Source organism: Lineus longissimus, chromosome 8, assembly GCF_910592395.1.
Source record: "Lineus longissimus chromosome 8, tnLinLong1.2, whole genome shotgun sequence".
NCBI lineage: Eukaryota > Metazoa > Nemertea > Pilidiophora > Heteronemertea > Lineidae > Lineus > Lineus longissimus.
Genome location: NC_088315.1, coordinates 18,067,766 through 18,084,667, shown reverse-complemented (window position 1 = coordinate 18,084,667; position 16,902 = coordinate 18,067,766). Strand labels below are relative to the sequence as shown.

Here is a 16,902-nt window from a genome sequence, read left to right as displayed (position 1 = left end):
GTGATGTCATGATCATAATACAGTAGAACCTCTCTTAGAGGACACCTCTCCATTAAGGACAACCTCTCTATTAAGGACACTATTTGACCTCTCTAATCAGGACACCTCTCTATAAAGGACAGCACTTGTCAGTCCCGAAGGTGTCCTTGATAGAGAGGTTCTACTGTACAATGAATCTTAAAGGAGAGGGTTCCTTGATAGTGCTGGTGTCCCTAATAGAGAGGTGTCCGCTAAGGGGGTCCACTCTACTCAAAATATGAGAAGATACAAAAACGTTGGAATTAAGTTCTCAAACCTATTGATAAGTCTTGCCGATCCCAGGAAGATATACGAACACAGGTGATGCATGTACAGTGGAACCTCTCTATTAAGGACACCCTCAGGACTTACAAGTGCTGTCCATAATAGAGAGGTGCCATGATAAGAGAGGTCAAATTGAATTGAAACAACCACTTTGGGACCAAAACTAGTGTTCTTAATAGAGAGGTTGTCCTTAGAGAGATGTCCGCTAAGGGAGGTTCCACAGCAATATAAAATACGGCAAAGTGCAGCTTAAATGATGGTACAGGAAATCAGTGCATGCATCGCTATGCTACATGCACCATGACTATTGCTACTACTCATTGAATATAGAGACCTATCCTTCTCTGGCTTCAAAAGAAAACACGTGCCAACTTCACGTCAAACAGAAACCGCACGAGAAACGAAAACGAAACGAAAAACGGCAAAAGGGGAATTTTACTCACAGGTACAACATGGATAAAAATCACAGATTTCCTGCACACGTTGATGCCGAAAGGGTCCATTTTGACCCTGCGGCGTTGCGTTGCCCCACAGCCCGCGACCAACCCCCGACCTTCTTCACTCCGTTTCCGAGTAGTTCTGTCCACACCGGAAGATCCGTTACGTTTCTTTATCTGATTGTTGTGAGGGGGCATCTCAAGGAGTGGACAGAAATAGCTTTGATGTTATGTCCAGGCTGCTATCCTGTCGCTTTATTTCACAATAATACTCCTGATACTTATGAGACTTTTGCCGAATTCAAAAGAAAGGAGGAGCCTTGTAGCCTGCTTAACACTGCTGGCAATCACGCAAAACGGCCTTGGTTCATCCCGGGGAACCCAGAATTGTACTTCTGGATGAACTGGCGTGGTTTTCAAGGAACTAAAATTCCTGTCTGATAAAAGTCTTCCGAATGAGACATAAACTGAGGTTCCTTGTATCTGGTGTCTATGCCAAGGCAAGCAAAAGACCCCACCAAGTGAGAAACATGAATAGCTTGAGTGGACTCTACCACTGGCCAAAGGCGGAGGCAGTAGGCCAAAAAAAACAATCGGGGCCTAACCGTAGTGGCACGTAAAAACATTCATCCGGCCTTGGAGGAGGAATTCTTCCTGGAGAATATTCCTCCAAGTGCAAATTGAACGCTGAAGAAGAAGAAAAGAAGAAAGAAATTGACACAGGAAGGTCTGACGCGTTCAAATCTAAAGCTAGCGCAAACACTGAGCAGTAATTTGCTGCAGACCGTTCCCAGAGAAAACCTCACTTCTCAGTTGGTCCCCTACCTGAGGCCAACAACAACACAGCCACCTGGCAAAACCAGGGAAAAGCCGCTACACGCAGGTAGCAGCCGGGTCGAAAACGGAGTCACGGCTTATCAAGGAAGATGCTTCAGTTTCCCAAGCCTTTGGTTATTTCGATAGAGTTGAAATAAATATGCACTGAACAAGCCGCTCATATCATAAGCCTTTATCTTCCAGCAAGATTTGATACCGCAGGAATTCATCCTGTCAAATCCTGGGGCAATTTGATAGGTTTATTTTAGGATATATCACAGATTTTACAAGGGGCGTTTAATCTTCTGCTCAGCGATATTATCCCGAGGAACCTGTTAACAAATGGGTGAAGGCTAAGCCGGGCGGTTAAGCTTGAGAAGTAGCCTTTTTCTTTCATAGAGAAGCTTGAGGAGCTTTTACTTTTGGAGAGAATCAGCTTTTACTTTCACAGAGGAGCTCGAGGAGCTTTTACTTTCAGAGAGAATCAGCTTTTACTTTCACAGAGGAGCTCGAGGAGCTTTTACTTTTGGAGAGAATCAGCTTTTACTTTCACAGAGAAGCTCGAGGAGCTTTTACTTTTGGAGAGAATCAGCTTTTACCTTCACAGAGGAGCTCGAGGAGCTTTTACTTTTGGAGAGATTCAGCTTTTACTTTCACAGAGGAGCTCGAGGAGCTTTTACTTTCAGAGAGAATCAGCTTTTACTTTCACAGAGGAGCTCGAGGAGCTTTTACTTTCAGAGAGAATCAGCTTTTACTTTCACAGAGAAGCTCCAGGCGCTTTTACTTTCAGAGAGAATCAGCTTTTACTTTCACAGAGGAGCTTTTACTTTCAGAGAGAAGCAGCTTTTACTTTCACTGAGGAGCAGCTTTTACTTTCACAGAGACACTTGAGAAGCAGCTTTTACTTTCACTGAGGAGCAGCTTTTACTTTCACTGAGAAGTAGCTTTTACTTTCACAGAGACACTTGAGAAGCAACTTTTACTCTCACAGAGAAGCAGCTTTTACTTTCACTGAGAGGCAGCTTTTACTTTCACAGAGACACTTGAGAAGCAGCTTTTACTTTCACTGAGGAGCAGCTTTCAGTTTCACTGAAAAACAGCTTTTACTTTCACAGAGACACTTGAGAAGCAGCTTTTACTTTCACAGATGAGCTTGAGCTTTTACTTTTTTATAGAGGAGCTCGAGAAGCAGCTTTTACTTTCACAAAGAAGCTCGAGAATAGTAGCTTTTACTTTCTCAGAGATGCTTGAGAAGTTGCTTTTACTTTGAATGAGTACCATGCTTGCCTGGGAAATTAACCTGCATCCTGTTGAGGGAGAGAGATTCTTCAAGCCGCTTCATGCTCATGGTTTTTTGAGAATTTTTCATTTTTTGTGCCAATAAGTGACGAAAGCTAATAAACTCCTGTCATAAAGATGACGAACCCGCTGACAGTTTTGTAATAACGTCACCGATCGAAAAAACACATTACTTCAAACAATAATGATATTCTGTGGGATCATGGGCTAATGGCTAATAGTGGTTAGCGCCCGGCTTATAACCTGGTCATAGGTCGCTTGTCGGATGCTGATGATGTTCTGATTAGGCAGTCTGATCTCGACCTTTGCAATGTGTCTAAAGGGCGCTCTTCTTCACGAGGAGTTTAAAATATCATGAGCAGCATATCCTAAAAGTCCCAGGTATAAAAAAATGCGTTGAGACAGGTCATAGACACCTTTCTGTAAAACATGGTATAAGGTCCTATTTTCTGCTGAAAAAAATCAGGAGTGGATATCAAAGGGTTAAGAAAAAGTACTTACATGTATAAAGATGTTGACAACGCGTTGAAGTCTCATATCCATGGCAACGACGTGACAAACACACACTTTATGTATCCATGACAATAGTATACATCAAAACAGTATGATGAATGACTTTGAGAGGTCGCAGAAAGTCATCTGATGAAACGCGTAAATTTTTGTTTGACAGAAATCACACGGAGTATAGCCGGGGAATTTTTTGTCCCCTTCAGCCGAAGAACATATGAAGTACAGCAGGGCTATGTTGTGCCCTTCAGCCTAAGAACACACAGAGTATAGCGGGTGTATTTTGTGCCCTTCAGCCTAAGAACACACAGAGTATAGCGGGTGCATTTTGTGCCCTTCAGCCTGAGAACACACAGAGTATAGCGGGTGTATTTTGTGCCCTTCGGCCTAAGAACACACAGAGTATAGCAGTGGTATTTTGTGCCCTTCAACCTAAGAAAACACAGAGTATAGCGGGGGTATTTTGTGCCCTTAGCTAGAGAATGATGCAAATTTCATTGTTTTGAGATATCACCAAAGCATATTGTTGATATTTCAATTAATGTTTTCTTATTAGAATTGTTTGAAATGTAAATAACTTTAAGCTTTTATCCAAACTACCTGGAGTTTGCCCTGCCTGCAATTCCTAGTCACAATGCAAAATGTTTTAAAATTGTGTAAAAATATTTCTGGTTGCATGGGCACAATATACAACACGATTTATCACATGACTAGAAGTTTATTGGAGATAAAAACACAATTTTCAGCCACTGTGCAACTGTAGAGTTACTGTCGAGGTCTCACAGTCAATCATCCAAAACTGTACACAAACATTTCTGCTGCGTCAAAGACCTAACCCTTACACAGTATAACAACTTCTGTTATCCGCCAAAAATCATGAAAATGTTGACGTTATTAGAAATATTTTTGAAAAGAGGCACAAAAATTAACATGAGTAAATCCATCAACTCCTCCTTTAAACTTCTACGGGTGTCCCTTTAAGAGCATTGTCTTAATATAGTTTTTTTATCCCTTTTTGCTCCTTTTTTCAAACCAGAATGCACCACTGAAGCATTTGTTACAAGATCCCAGAAAGTATGCAGGCAACTATCACTCATCACAGATACAAACAAATGGTAGAAGACAACTTAATACTTGTAGTAGTAGCTAGGTAAATAATGTAAAGAAAATAATACAACACAAAGGAATTTTTTTATAACTAGTTCCATAATTGACCACCTGTGGTGCATCAAGTATCACACAGTAATGAATTGTTCTTTTCAGACCCGGAGACATTCTTTGCCCCAATTAAATTTGTTTGCAGATGTTGCAAATTATAGGAAAAATTGACTTCTTTAATAGAAATTTACGTGGACTTATTTTCGGTGAAAAATGTGCGGAACATTTTGTCAACTCTAGACGACTTAAGTCTTGATTGAATTAGTGGCAAATCCCGGCCAGCAAAAGAAGCCAAGACGCGTCGACCAAGTGTCGAGAAGCAGCATAGCCCAGTGGTTAATGCTGCTGGCTATCACACAATAGGACCTAGGTTTGATCCAAGGGGAGAACCAGGTGTTCCTGGATGAGCAAGGGCCTAAATTCCTGGCTCTTCAGAGTCCTTTGGGAGACGTAAAGCCAAGGTTTCTTGTGTCTGATGGCTGCCCAGGCAAGCAAGAGACCTCACCAAGTCAGAAGCATGAGAAGCTTGATCCCAGGGGAGAACCCGGGGTTGTATTCCTGGATGAGCAAGGGCCTAAATTTCTGGCTCTTCAGAGTCCTCTAGGAGACGTAAAGTCAAGGTTTCTTGTGTCTGGGGGCTGCCAGAGCAGGCAAGAGACCTCACCAAGTCAGAAACATGAGAAGCTTGATCCCAGGGGAGAACCCGGGGTTGTATTCCTGGATGAGCAAGGGCCTAAATTTCTGGCTCTTCAGAGTCCTCTGGGAGACGTAAAGCCAAGGTTTCTTGTGTCTGGGGGCTGCCAGAGCAGGCAAGAGACCTCACCAAGTCAGAAGCATGAGAAGCTTGATCCCAGGGGAGAACCCGGGGTTGTATTCCTGGATGAGCAAGGGCCTAAATTTCTGGCTCTTCAGAGTCCTCTGGGAGACGTAAAGCCAAGGTTTCTTGTGTCTGGGGGCTGCCAGAGCAGGCAAGAGACCTCACCAAGTCAGAAACATGAGAAGCTTGATCCCAGGGGAGAACCTGGGGTTGTATTCCTGGATGAACAAGGGCCTAAATTCCTGGCTGTTCAGAGTCCTTTGGGAGATGTAAAGCCAGGGTTTCTTGTATCTGGTGGCTGCCAGAGCAGGCCAGAGACCCCACCAAGTGAGAAACATGAGAAGCTTGATCCCAGGGGAGAACCCGTGGTTGTATTCCTGGATGAACAAGGGCCTAAATTCCTGGCTCTTCTGAGTCCTTTGGGAGATGGAAAGCCAAGGTTTCTTGCATCTGATGGCTGCCAGAGCAGGCGAAAGACCCCTCCACATGAGAAACACATGGACTCTACCTTTGGCTGAAGTCGGGTCACAAGGCCATTACCCAATTGGCACCTTAACCGTAGCAGCACCAAAAAGGTGCTCACGACACCTTGGAGGAGACATTCTCTTGAAAACAACACCTCCAAGTCCAAGTGCAGAGTGAAAGCTGAATTAGCAGAACTAGTGGCGATCGCCAAACCAGAGGGGTACAGGGTTAACATTGACCACTGATTTGAAAAGGGCATGGCTGCATAAATGCCCTCTGTAAGTTATTTCAGAATCGACCCAGTGTTCAAGAAATGCTAGAAAAACTCATTGCCTTCACGACCAGACACATCCCAAGACCCGAACTATACTATTCCAACTTGAAATTCTGAAGAACAACCCTGGGCTGGAAACATGTAAGCCGACTGGTGCTGCCACACTGGGAGTTTTGTATAAACTAAACACAAGTCTTCCTGAGAGAATATTGGCTTCTGGAAAGGTTCATCAATAATAAAGTAGACTATCATACAGAAGAGTAATTGGCTGGGTAAATGATAGCAACTTAACCCCTTCAAGGCAAAGAGGCAAAACGATTAAAAAACTGTCTGCCAATTTTCTATTTTTACACTGAAAGTTTAAGGAATTGTATAGATTATGTCAGTTATCCTCTCTCACTAAGAAAACTTATCACAAGAAGTGATAGACCCGGACATTGCAAAAACTTGCGGACCCCGCAATCAAAGAAAATTTCGCACGACCAGCGCATGAAAGCACCGCGCTAGTAATCGCAAATGCTAAATGCTACTTGGGGCATTGGGAAATGAATGGTGCTACAATCACAAGGAGAGAGAAACAAGATTTGAAAATCAACTTACAATTTTGTGATCCTGGTGCAAATCTTTTGCTAATTCCTGAACGAATCCCGTGGTGTCCTGTGGAAGTAAATGCAACAACTGCGATCGATTCTCTGCTGTTTCGATGAGCAGTTTGAGGTCTTCGACTAGGTTGGTAATCCGTTTGATTTGAACTTTGGTGGTGGATTTGGGCAGCGTTGACGTCTGCCCGTTCGTGTGACCGTTTGAGATGTCGTGGGTCAGCGTACCTGAAAAGACAAACGAATCATGAATGTTTTTGATGAGGAAATTTGATGGGATAGTTGATTCACCAGCCCCTGTGGACACCAGGAACAGACCTCCATCCATATCCATCCTGAGGAAATCAGGGGTTATGTTCGCTTCCCCGGCCCTGCACACAAACCCCTGAGACGTTCGCCCTCATTGGGTGAAGTGCCAGCACAGAAGTAATTTGGCCAATCAGAGCGCCGCTTACATTTAAGTCCAGGAATTTGAAAAATTCGGTGATAAGGATATCCAAACTGGCATTTTCACTGGTTGTTTGATCATGCTGACAAATTGACGAGGTTGATTGCTAAATCTCTGCGCTGACTTAAAGGTGATGAATGTCTGTACTTCACCAAATGAGGGCGAATGTCTCAGGAGTTGTCATCCTCTTGCAAACAGGGCCTACAACATGACTTCACATTGAGGGAGTAAGTATGTATCGAGTGAAATGGCCTGATATTGTCAGGATGGGGGGGGGGGTGCAGGGCCGGGAGAAGCGAACATTAACCCCTGATTTCATCAGGATGATCCATATCCTGCAAGACTACATCCTCTATGCTGCCGACAGGATTAAGGTTTGGACAGACAATGGGTGATATGAATAAAGACTAGCAAATGCTTTTACTCCGGTTTTGTACAGGAAGGCCTAGTGTTAATGTACATGGAGATTTAGATAAAAGCATTTGCTAGTCTTTATTCATATCACCCAATGTCGACTACACAGCAACTCTGGGGGACAAAGAGGGAATTTGAGTCAACAGTCCACTTAATAAACCCGATTGGACTACTGACTTGAACTGCTGTCGAGAAGAGGATGAGGAAATTGAACCTACTCTTGATACGAAAATCACCGTCAGGATTTTTCAAAAGCTCTTCAGAAAGTAACGCGTATACCGTCAGCACTTTTCAACTGCGCTACCAGAAAAATTAACAAACAGCAAAAGAGGGGCCAATTGCAGTTTGGGGTACGAATTAAGGCGCGTCAACAACTCATTGCCTAACATCTCACCAATATCGCGGCCCAGCTCCAACTCTGAGGTGTTAAAATTCTGAAGATGTCATACCAGCTGACACATTCATCTCTACTCCCGCACTCAAGAACAAAGCCAATACAAACCATATCGGTAAAATTCCATTCCTGCTTCGCCAAGATACGGATAAATGTGAAAATTTGACGCCATGATGGTATAAAGCAACGTTTAAACTCGAAAATACAACTTCAACTGAGTTCCTTAACAATTCGATTCTTGCTCGAGATGACCTCGAGAGCTGTAACACATCTTGAGGCCACGGGAAGATGATGTCACGGTTCTCTTCACCACCCTCACCTAATTTTTAGGCTGCACCAAAACATTTCATCACTTTGACATAATACTCTTCACAAGAGCATCAGAAAAACAAAATTAAAGTCGCCGGAAGTGAACTTTACCCCCTGCTGATGACAATTTTCCAATATTTCAAGTTTTCTGGCCAATTAGACTAATTCCAATGAATTTACATTTTTCACAAGAAAATCATAGTTTTACAGACGATGAAAGATGAAAGATGAAGGGAAAAAAAATTTTACTTCCTGAAAGTGGTGGACAAGAACCATGAAATCAAATTGCTTCGGCCTTAGGTCAATAATGTGAAACATAAGAGTTGGAAGTTGATAAAGTAGGATTATTTGTAAACATTTTGGAATCGTATATGGCCTTGATACTTCTCCCGATAAATACTCATTGAAAATAAACAGCCAGCACATTCTTTAGAAAGTGACTGAAGACAACTGTTAAAGGGAGCCTATAGGCAGAAGCCAGATGTTAAAGGGACTCAAATGGCAGAAGCTGGATGTTTCCACCAGGATTTGTTTTCAGGGTACATCGAGGTTGAAGGAATTCAAAAATTCCTAAACTTTTTTTCATTTTAGGCCTAAGACTAAGAGTTTTCCAGCTGATTTTCATCAGCAATGTCAATTAGAATTTACCCATCCAGGTCTTCGATCTTACAAATGAGGCACCTACAGGGTGTCCCTAAAATAACTTGGCATATTTAACGAGCATGAATCACTGTTGTAGACATAAAATGGTTTTACCGCTGCATGGGTCAAGCACACCTATCACTGTGATAGGAGTGTAGAAAAAAAGGTGTGATAGGAGTGTAGCCGTATACATACCTGCAATGATGCCGTCCATTTGCTCGAGGGCAGCGGCAAGCATCTGACTAGCTTCCAGGTGGTCATTGGCCATTTTGGCACCCCCTCCTTTTCACTCTCTCACGCACAATCTGAAAAGAGAAAGCGACTTGGCCGTTAGTATCAAAAGTTAAAGTTTAGAGTTTATAGTCTGATATCAACTACAGTAGAACCTCTCTATTAAGGACACCCTCGGGACTGACAAGTGCTGTCCTTAATAGAGAGGTGTCCTGATTAGAGAGGTCACATTGAATGGGAACAACCAAGTTGAGACCAAAACTAGTGTCCTTAATAGAGGTTGTCCTTAATAGAGAGGTGTCCGCTAAAAGAGGTTCCACTGTACCTTATACAATGTATATAGGTTATCATCCAACTTTACACTTCAACCCCGGTGTGTCCTGAAACCTTTCAGTAGACTTGAGCGCTACAATCTGATCATTTCTGACCGGAACCCATCTATACACCCGGGTAGAGAGAAGCGAGTTGAACAAAGAGACCTGCTTACAGTCTCACGCCGACAGTGGGGATCGAACTAGGGATCTCTTGATCGCTAGTCCAGAGATTGAGCCACTGCAGAACTGAGGCTTATTGATGCTGTCTGTCTGTTAGAGGCCTGCGGCAATTGTCTGACCGCAGACTAGTTTCGAGATGGTCATTGGCCGTGATGACCCCGTGATCTACGATCTGAATCTGGACTGGTCCACATGAGTAGCGATTAGTTTCCGTTTACCCAAGAGAAATTTAAACCACTTCTGGCTTCGATTAAATATCATTGGGACTTTTTGCGTCTGATAAACAGCCCTATCAAGCAAATGAAGAAATGAAATGGTGTCTTCTTTATCATTTTTGTCTGACAGATGCTATCAATTCTTTTCTCATTTGGTGCCATAGCTCATTCAGCTACGGCAAAGACAGGTGGCTACTCTGCGTTTTAATTAGCGCAGCTGGTAGCATCCAGCATCCCCTGACAGCATCCAGCATCCGCTGGGACTCTGATGAAGACATTTCTGTGAGGAATCCCCTTTGTCCGTCAGGTTCGATAACGCGGGAATCACACTGACTGACTCTGGAGCATGGCTGTGAATTTGAATTCTAAAATGCCTTAGTCACAGTATATCATTGTTTCTAATACAAAATACATTACGCCTCGTTTTGATCGGAGCGGTCTTGGTATCGTAACCAATGACCGCCTGGGTAGGTATAAAATTCTGAATTTTAGCAGACGAATTATTTTCACCAAGAAGCAACGACTCAGCCCCACAAAACAATGTCAAGAACACGAGATTTTGAAGTATTCCCCGATATTGGGATTTGTGAAGTAGGGAGGATACCCGAGGACTCTTTCGAGGTCGTCAGTCAGGATTCAGAAGAGGTCAAAGACGAGGAAATGGTAGAAATCGAGCTAGCAGACTGGGAATTCCCTTGCTGCGTGACGTCATCTTCACAAGCAACAATATGGCAGAGTTCCGGACACCAGGCTGGATCATTCTTTGACGAAAACGGAACATATATACCTTTCAAATCGTATTTAATTTGTTTAATTTTGAAACCTTTTAGAATAGAAATTAATACCTCGCTGTCGGTCATTGGTTGAATAATCAAGACCGCTCGGGTAGACCTCAAATTACGTCGAAGCGCCTCGGGTTTTGGACTGCATTTTCGGTCTACCCGAGCGGTCTTGATTATACAACCAATGACCGCCAGCTCGGTATTAATTCCTTAACTAAAGCTGGATGTAGCTTGGTGGTACAATTTGCTTCAGATTTCATTGATTTTTCTTCCCATTCTGTGTTATTCTGAACTATCAGAGGTACTCTGTCCGTAGCCCTCTTATACCTGAAGAAATCCATGCCATTTGTGACCCGCTCCAGCAAAACCAGTCGCATGTCGCACATAAGATGAGCCAAGATGACACCAGAAGATAATAGATGAAATTGATGTTGTCAGATTTCACAAACGGCAGACAATAGTGAAATGAACAAACAGTCCGTCTCAACCTGCCAAGCTCTGAGCGATATGCGACTGGTTTTGCTGGAACGGGTCACATTTATCTACGCGTGTATCTGTCAAAGGCTTTAGAAGGATAGTACAGGTAGTTGGCAACAAAGTTTCTGATTACAGTCCAAATGACAATTGTCGTCCCTACCTAGCGCGTAACTCGTGCTTAGGTTACGCGTAATTTAAGCGAAACATGGAGAGATAAGTGCGTCACTGGTCACTGACACGCACGCAACTCAGCGGGCAAATTGCGCGTACGTTGCGCGTCAATGACGCGAACCAGGATGGATGTCATTTGTGATTGGGACTGTACATTTAATAGATTATAATAACATCTCATTTGAGCCTTGAACATGATACCTGGTGTGAAATGCTTATGTGGGAATAGGCCTTTTAGCATTCTGCTTCTCAACTTGAAAAGCCCTGGAATTCGGCTGCGAATGCAAAATGCGGACATTGTGTAAACAAGTTGATCCTAACAACAACATTAGTCCTTACATTCTGTATCAATCATATTTATCTAGCACCTCGGTACTCCCTCTCTTTTACACGGTAAAGCTCAGCTAGTCGCAACAAAAGGGTTAAAAAATATGCAAAATATATTTTACTGGTACACAAAATGTAGCATAGTCAGTCTTTCAGCGTATACCTAATTAGATAATTGCATAATTAATGTCAAGCCGGGAAAGAAATTGTGAAAAGCGTGGAGTAAAAAAATGTGTGCAGCAAACTACTATTTTCAAGAGCGGTTAAAAACGATATCAGGATTTCTGGGTCAAGATGAAATAAATTGGGTGTAATAAGAGCCCTAAATTAGAATTTTCAGAGTTACAGTAGAACCTCTCTATTATGGACACCCTCGAGACTGACAAGCGTTGTCCATCAGTTAGAGAGGTGTCCTGATTAGAGAGGTCAAATTGAAGGGAAACAAACCAATTTGGGATCAAAAGTAGTGTCCTCAATAGAGAGGTTTTCCTTAATAGAGAGTTTGTCCTTAATAGAGTTTGTCCTTAATAGAGGGGTTGTCCTTAATAGAGAGGTTGTCCTTAATAGAGAGGTAGTCCTTAATAGAGAGGTTGTCCTTAATAGAGAGGTGTCCTCTAAGGGAGCTTCCACTGTATTATCCGAAGCTTACTTAGAATCCAAGACACATTAAAAACGACGCCATCGACTCCACAACTTCACGCAATCACACTAAGATCAGCCTTGTGGCGATGCGTCCCCACTTCTCATTTTTGTTGCGCTTAGCAACCAGCCAGCCGTCTGCCCAGACTATTTGCACCTTTCCGATCTGTTATATTTTTTCCGCGCGTTTCTTTGACAGCCTCGGCAAAAATAGATCGCGAGCAGGTTTTTATGAAAGGTCAAGAAAGAAACAACGTCGACGTCTGCACAAGAGAAAAGACCGCCGTTGAATTTCTGAGCCATTCAGCAGAGGTTGATTTGAGAATGTTTGACCAGATCGCGTCAATTCAAGTGTGCAGTTCTGAATCTGCAATTTCGATATGGTATTCTGGACAGTCTGGAGGTGACATGTAAAATGGCCAGTTTCAGGCGATGAATTCCGTCTGACAATTTTACTAATACAGTAGAACTTCCCTATTAAGGACACAATTGGGACTGACAGGTGCTGTCCTTAATAGAGAGGTGCCTTGATTAGAGAGGTCAAAGTGAATGGAAACACTCAATTTGGGACCAAAACTAGTGTCAATAATAGAGAGGTGTCTGCTAAGGGAGGTCTACTGTATTTTAAACTTCAATGAAAAACTGTTGAAAATCTTAGTTAAATCTTTGAAAACTTTGTCACACAGGGCCATATACATTGCCAAAAAGTGTACATGTGTATTTTCAAGCAGATTTGGACCCTTTTGGAATGATAAGTGGTGTTCTCCCCTCAACCAAACAGTTACTGCCCTTGTTGGGGGTTGCTGGTGAGGCATAGGCCTACTTCATACATCTTTGTAATTCTGGCTGCGTGTTAGTTCTTCGTTTTTCAGAGAACAACCTCCCACCCTTGAAACAAGCATCTGAAAGACTCCCAATTGCTTTAGGATGTCAAATTTTTGCCAAATTGATAGTGCCTATGGTCAACCTTTCAGTCTTCATTCAACATTTTGTTACAATTTCTTCAAAAATGTATCATTTAAAAGCTTATTGTTGGCCAAATTTAGATGATGACCAATTTCGAAAAATGCCACCATCCCTCATCCTACAGCCCTAAAGAACACTGAGCTATGAACACGCACAAATGTGACCCACCACGACAAAATGAGTCGCATGTCGCACACAAGATGAGCCTAAAATGACACCAGGACATAATAGAAGAAATTGATGTAAGGCAGACAACAGTGAAATGAACAACCAGTCCGTCTCAACCTGTCAAGCTCGGAGATGCGACTTGTTTCGTCACGGCAGGTCATAAATGACCGACCTTATGTCAGTAACGTGTGGGAGAGCAGGACCATACGACTGACTCTGGTATTCTTGAGGATGCATACAACATCGGGCAATGAACTCAGCTCGGCAAAATGTCATCTGCACAATACCAGCATGTTGTATGTATACCTCATCAAGTGCTCAACGATGATGACTACGCAGGGTGACACGTCATTGATGAGACAAAGTTAGGGCCACTTGACGAGACAATGACAATTATCAGAGACATGCCAACTCTTATCATTGCGGTGCAGTGACACACATCATGGATGACACCGCGTTGCATTGTGCAGGCAAGGAAATGCAGTGGCATGGTATGGTGGTTTGAAAGTCTGCTAGCAATGAGAGGGTTGTGTGTTCAACTCCAGTTCAATAGCAGTGGCACAGAAGTCAGAGCGGAGATCTTAATACAATGATGCAATTAACCCTTTAGCACTCCAGTGTTTTAATTGTTTTTCCATCTGTTCCTCCAGAAAATTGCGATTTCAACATGAACTTTCGCCACCCCCCTACGATAATTGTCTAACTCACTTTTCGGCCGTTTTGAGTTTTTTGGCCCAAGTCACCCCTCCAAGAGCAAGGCACCTACAATAAAAATGCCGAAGTCATTGACCAGTCAAAACCCTGTTTCCAGGTCAATATTTAGATGTGCCTATAGTCAGTTATGTGATTTAGGCAACTTAACAGAATATGTGGACAATAGGGCCCAAATAGGGTACCATTCAGAAACTCTGTATGACTTGATAATGAAGTAATTCCTCTGATACCAAATGGGGGCCTGGGAGAGGCATTGTTTTCCTCCTGCGAAATTCGCTTTAAGGGTTGACCATGGGTACCACCATTTTGGCTACAACTTGAAATCCTAAAGCAATTACATGTAGAATTCCTTCAAAATGAGGTGAATGGCCATTCAAAACCTGGGAGGCTGTTCTCTGGAAAAACAAAGAACAGTCTCCCGCCCTTGTAATTGGCATTTCCTTCATTTTAAATAAAATAATTATGAGACTTAAATAGCGCTAAATCCAACTGGTTTCAGTCGCTCAAAGCGCTTCAGATTATTACCCCTAGCTATTGGCCTGTACATTCTTGGTTCAAGCTCTACTCTCTGGGAGTATTAAAGGTCCGAGCTGCAGCTATACAGCGCTCAGGACTAACATTCATAGTGTGCCAACTCTGCCAGCTAGATACCCATTTACTCCTGGGTGGAGAGAAGCAAGTAGGGTTAAGTGCCTTGCTCAAAGACACAAAGACGAAACAGAGGTGACCCTTCCGAGAATCGAAACCACGACCTCCTGATTATGAGCCCGGTGCTCTAACCACTACGACACTGATCTTCCCTAAATGAGTTCTAATCATGGTTCTAGTCAAAATGGTGCTGCCTGTGTTCAACCAAAAAGCCGATTTGGACTGTAGCACTGACACAGTATTTTCTTAGCCAACAGCAAAGCATAAGTGTTTCAAGAAATCCAAAAGACCCTCAAAAGTGGATTATGAAATCAGGAGCCTCATGGCCTAGTGGTTCACACTGCTGGCCACCACGCAATAGGGCCCGGGTTCGATCCCGGGGAGAACCCATGATCGTATGTCTGGATGAACCGGCGTGGCTTTCAAGGAACTAAAATTCCTGGCTCTTCACAGTCCTTCGAATGAGACTCAAAACCGAGGTTCCTTGTACCTGGTGTCTATGCCAGGGCAAGCTAAGACCCCACCAAGTGAGAAACATGAGTAGCTTGCGTGGACTCTATCTCTCTCGCCAAAGTCGGACCACTAGGCCAATAAACCCAATTGGCGTCTAACCGTAGTGGCACGCAGGATACGCTCATCCCGCCTTGGAGGAGGATTACTCCTAGGAGAATGACCCCTCCAAGTGCAGAGCGAACGCTGAAGAAGAAGAATTATGAAAAAATGACGAAAATTTTAAAATTTCAAAACATTTATGGACCACCTGATGAAAGATGCACCACAAACCCTCTGTGTTTGCCCTTGGGACAAAAAGGGTTAACATACTTGAATTAACCTCTAGCCACAAGTAATTGCCTCTTCCGATTAGACGATATATTCGGTTAATTTAGATGTCTTGTTATCACCGTAAATTAGCATATAATTATTGACTCTCAGCCAGGAATAATTGACCTGTTCTAAATAATTACGATCTGATGTATTTATAGTGGTAATATAAGTGCGCTCAAGTGTGTGCACAGAATTTAGGTGCGCTAATTTGTCCAAAAGCAATTGGGAATCAATGTCAGATTTGTATCGTTATGACAGAGAAATTCAGTTCACCTCAAGTCCTGCAAAGATATTTAACGGTCAGAGGAAAATTACTACTAACATGAGGAGCCTCATAGGCTAATGGTTAGCACTGCTGGCTATCAGGCAATAGGGCCCGGGTTCGATCCCAGGGAGAACCCAGGATTGTATTTCTGGATGAACCGGCGTGGCTTTCAAGGAACTCAAATTCCTGGCTTCTCACTATCTTTTGAAGGAGACATAACACTGAGGTTCCTTGTATCTGGTGTCCACGTTAGGGTAAGACCTCACCAAGTGAAACATGAGTAGCTTGCGTGGACTCTACCTCTGGCTGAAGACGGGTCACTAGGCCATTAAACCCAATTGGTGCCCAACTTCGGCGTTTACAGGCGTTTTTTGCCGCAAGAGTCCTGAACGCCTGAAAAATCCCTAGTCTGCTACGAACGGCGTCGGCGAACGCGACTTGACGCCACTTGCCAAATCAGCTTGCGTCTTGATGTCACATGATTTCGCGCTGCATGGCCCAGGATGGGTTAAAGTGGCGGAAAAGACGCTACTGGACGCTGATTCTGGGCAGGTGTGCTCTGACCGTGATCCACTGGCCGCCAACTTTGGCGTCGAGAGGCGTCAGCCGAACGCTTCTTGTCGCCAAAGTTGGCAGCTAGTGTGCTGCGGGCTTAACCGTGGCATGTAATTGTAAAGACCCTCATCCCGCCTCAGAGAACGAATGCTTACCGGAGAAAATCACCTCCAAGTGCTGAGCAAAATGTTGAAGGAGAAGAATCAAGAACCACTGACAATTGCAAAAACACCCAAGCCATGCCACGTCACAGCTAATATAGGCAGGCCAATCTTGTCAACGCTCGTCAAGACTGCAGTACATGTACCCTTTTCTTTTCTCCCACCCGCGCCTCAGGTCCCCAGCAATGCTGATCAAGAGACTAGACTGCGAGTTGGAATCCCATGCAACTGAAACACCACGTTGTCAGCTGCAGCCAAGCACTCTCAGCAACCTTTCCTAAGAAAGTATTCTTCCAACCATCAAACTTTTAAGCGTTAGAAGTTTGTTTTACTTTGAAAAAAGAAACATTGCCGGCTGAAAACAGAAACAGGGAAGATGCTG

At 43.4% G+C, this 16,902-nt stretch overlaps 1 protein-coding gene across 16 annotated transcripts in view; it reads right to left on the bottom strand.

Annotated features, from left to right (window-relative positions):
* LOC135492187 (liprin-beta-1-like) overlaps positions 1-16,902 on the bottom strand; it is a 136,100-nt gene that overhangs the window by 112,947 nt on the left and 6,251 nt on the right. For 14 of the 16 annotated variants that reach the window (XM_064778440.1, XM_064778450.1, XM_064778444.1 and 11 more), the window contains exons 2-3: positions 9,078-9,187; positions 6,677-6,903 (exon numbers count right to left, since the gene is read on the bottom strand). In XM_064778440.1, the coding sequence (XP_064634510.1) occupies positions 6,677-6,903; positions 9,078-9,150 (300 nt within the window). In that variant the 5' untranslated portion in view covers positions 9,151-9,187. Of the gene's footprint in view, positions 1-746; positions 870-6,676; positions 6,904-8,039; positions 8,074-9,077; positions 9,188-16,902 lie in introns of those variants that run through there. The other 2 variants (XM_064778446.1, XM_064778456.1) reach the window with 2 other exon arrangements.